At 38.9% G+C, this 3047-nt stretch overlaps 1 protein-coding gene across 1 annotated transcript in view; it reads right to left on the bottom strand.

The window, feature by feature from the left end:
• Window positions 1–2943: 2943 nt before the first annotated feature.
• The window catches only part of LOC109968215 (lecithin retinol acyltransferase), a 2241-nt gene continuing 2137 nt past the window's right edge, over window positions 2944–3047 (bottom strand). Inside the window, exon 3 of the mRNA XM_020614317.1 lies at window positions 2944–3029. Coding sequence (XP_020469973.1) covers window positions 2944–3029 — 86 coding nt within the window. The remainder of the gene's footprint in view (window positions 3030–3047) is intronic.

Below are 3047 nucleotides of genomic sequence, written 5' to 3' on the forward strand. Positions count from 1 at the left end.
CAGTTTGAGAAATGGACATACACACAAAGGCAGACAAAGCCACTTAATTTCTTTTTCTTTTCATTAATGACATGACAATCTGGCAAAATACTTTGTCTTTCTCCAAAAACATCAGGGAACAGTGTCTGTTTTCTTTTGAATCATATGAAATTTGCTAAAGTTTAACTGTGCCTTTACTAAATATCTAACTTGCATTCTAGAAGAAGATTAATTTATATGCATGCTGAAACATATACAAAGCTTGTATCATGAGATGGGTAAATAAAATTTATTTGAAGTGATTTTAGCACTGAAAGCTCAGAATCGAATCAGAATCCGCTTTATTGGCCAGGTGTGTCAGACACAGAAGGAATCTGAATCTGGTACAGCAGCTCTCAATGTGTACATACATGTCAACAGTGTCAGAGGTCATCACAAAGCAGAATTGAATTGTGCCACACCTCAAATACTGTGCAGCACATGTTTTTATTTTAAGTATGACAAGTCTTGTTAAAAGAAGCTGCACGTGGCAGACAGACCTCAGATGATAAGACCTATGCTGGAGCTGTTTCACAGAGAGGGGAAGTTGGAGTAAAAACCTGGGACACTCACAGCAGCCATGGTGACTTTGTTGTAATGTGGGAACATTTTCTGATCCGTAGATGAAACTCAGACACAACCTGAGCTTGTACTATCAGTTGAACTATAAGGTGACTTCATGTCTTGAGCTTTTTCCAGCTCATATGGGATATCTGTTACTGACCTCTGCTTGCCTATCAAGGCACATTAAGAAGGATTGTCCCTTTTACATAAAACATCGAATGCACGAACCACGGCCACATATTCTCCTAGAATAGTAAATATTGCAGTGATCTTTGTTCATGTTTGTTCATTTAACGTTAAGTTTAATACTTTACAGGACAAATTTAGGATCTGTGACTATTAACAGGAAAGATCAGTGACAAGTTGCGATGCTAAAGACAACGGCGGCGTTGCGCGTTATTTTTCAGCTGGAGATGAGTCACTGAGTCCTGCGACAGTTTCTGACAAGAATTTCCTAAGTTAAATACGTAGGGAACGTGGCGTCCGATGTGTAAGTCTACAGAAGATCAAAAGAGTAAATACGTAATAAACAAGATTAATCAGATTAAAAAACACTCACCTCGATTTGTGGAGTGAAATTTTTAGATTCCTTTCATTTTCTCTGCATCCAGAAAAAGTTTGGTGATAGCTTGGAACGCAGTTCTTCTCGTTCCCATAATATCCTGATAAATAATAGAAACCTATCAAGCAGCGACGAGATGGTCTTTGACAGGGAAGAAACAGGCGCAGGTATCGTTTGCCAGCGCGCACGCCCTGCAGCCCGTTTGGCACCTGCTCTGTCTGACCGACAGATGTGGCGCGGTGGGCAACAGAGAGGGAACCTGTCCCTCCTGGACCAACATCCTAAAATATTGCTTTACACTAAGTGGGGTTTTTTTTGTTGGTTTTTTTTTTTTTTTTTTTTGCATTTCATCGAGTATGCGTCTGTCTGTGCAGGATGCAAAGGAATAGAATTCATTGTGTTGAACAAATACTGTACAAGCAGAACAATGATACAACTCATCATTATCTACTTAACTGTATCTGTTTATCTTTAGGCTCTGGGTGTGCCTCTGCAGACCAGTCAAGTAAATAACACACAAAGCTTATAGTTAACACACAAAACCTGGGCTTACAAACAGACTCCATACTGATATATATAGACAAACTGGCAAGGCGATTTGATTCATTGTTGTGTCTTTCAGCCTATTGTAACCATGAAGACAAAGGCCCTCTAACCTTAACAGAATACTTATTTCAACCCAAACTATAATTTTTCCCTAATCCTAATCAGGTTTTTCTGTGTGTATGTGTCCCAACAAACATTGACTGTTCCATAATGTTGTTTATTATTGCTTCAAAACTATTCAAATCGTGTGTTGTGTCAAAAGATTTAAACAGTTAAAGAAGGTATCCACGCTGTGCTGGCTGTGTGTATTACATACTGCAAGTTTTGGAGAGGTGTAAGTGTCTGTGCCACTGCAGGAGGAAACACATGTGGAACTAATTTACTGAAAAAACAGCCTCTGTCTGTGCTGTTTTTATTTATTCATTTTTTTAAAAAACAACAAAACATTTAGTTCCTTATTGTGTACCACTACAGTTTTTGACTGTGTGGCTCAGCAGTAGCTCAAAGCATCTTCAATCAGCCGACTGGTCAGGTCATGAGTCCTATATTATTGCATCATGTTGGGTAGGGACCCGATTGATTTAAGGATGTTTGTAATGCTGAGCTTTGCAGGTGGACAGAAGATGAAACATATTTTTCTATTTTGCATGTGTTAAACCCCCCAGATTTATTGCACTTTGTGCAAGCCACCCTTTAAACTATAGCATGACGTGAGTGTAGTTTCACACTGATAGCTTTTTTTTTGCATGATTCTAAAGTAACTCACATTCCTACAAGTTTCTCTGCTTTCATAGGCATAAACCATCCGTCTCACTAGGTTTCCTCTGTTTAATTTTGCCCCTGAGCTTCCTGCCTTAGAGTTTAGCTACAGTGCTGAGTCAAAGTCCATTTATAATCCATGAGCTGCTGCTGTTAAATGAGATTAATGCTGAATATCAGAACCCGGTGAACATTAATGAAGAATAACAAACTAAATTAAACATATAACCCAAAAAGAAACAAATGGGATTTTTATAAACTATACCACCAATAATAAAACCTTAATATCTGATCAAGATAAAGATAACTGAAACATGTCAGTATTAAAACACATCAACAATTGGTCAAAGAATTTCAAACATAAAATAATGTCATTTCATTGCAGTTAGCATGTTTGCTTCCTAGTGCCTTTAGTCACACAGCTAAACCACAGGACTTCATCTCAGCTTCCACCAGAGTGTTAAATTAGAGTCTGACTGTCTCGCCAGAGGCCACTATGCTGCCATCCAGATGGTGAATGAGATGAGCAGGGTTAGTAAAAGTGTCAGCGGCGTCCCACAGCCCAGATACAGCATGGTTCCTACACCACACAGCGCGG

Source organism: Monopterus albus, unplaced genomic scaffold, assembly GCF_001952655.1.
Source record: "Monopterus albus unplaced genomic scaffold, M_albus_1.0 scaffold144.1, whole genome shotgun sequence".
Lineage (NCBI taxonomy): Eukaryota > Metazoa > Chordata > Actinopteri > Synbranchiformes > Synbranchidae > Monopterus > Monopterus albus.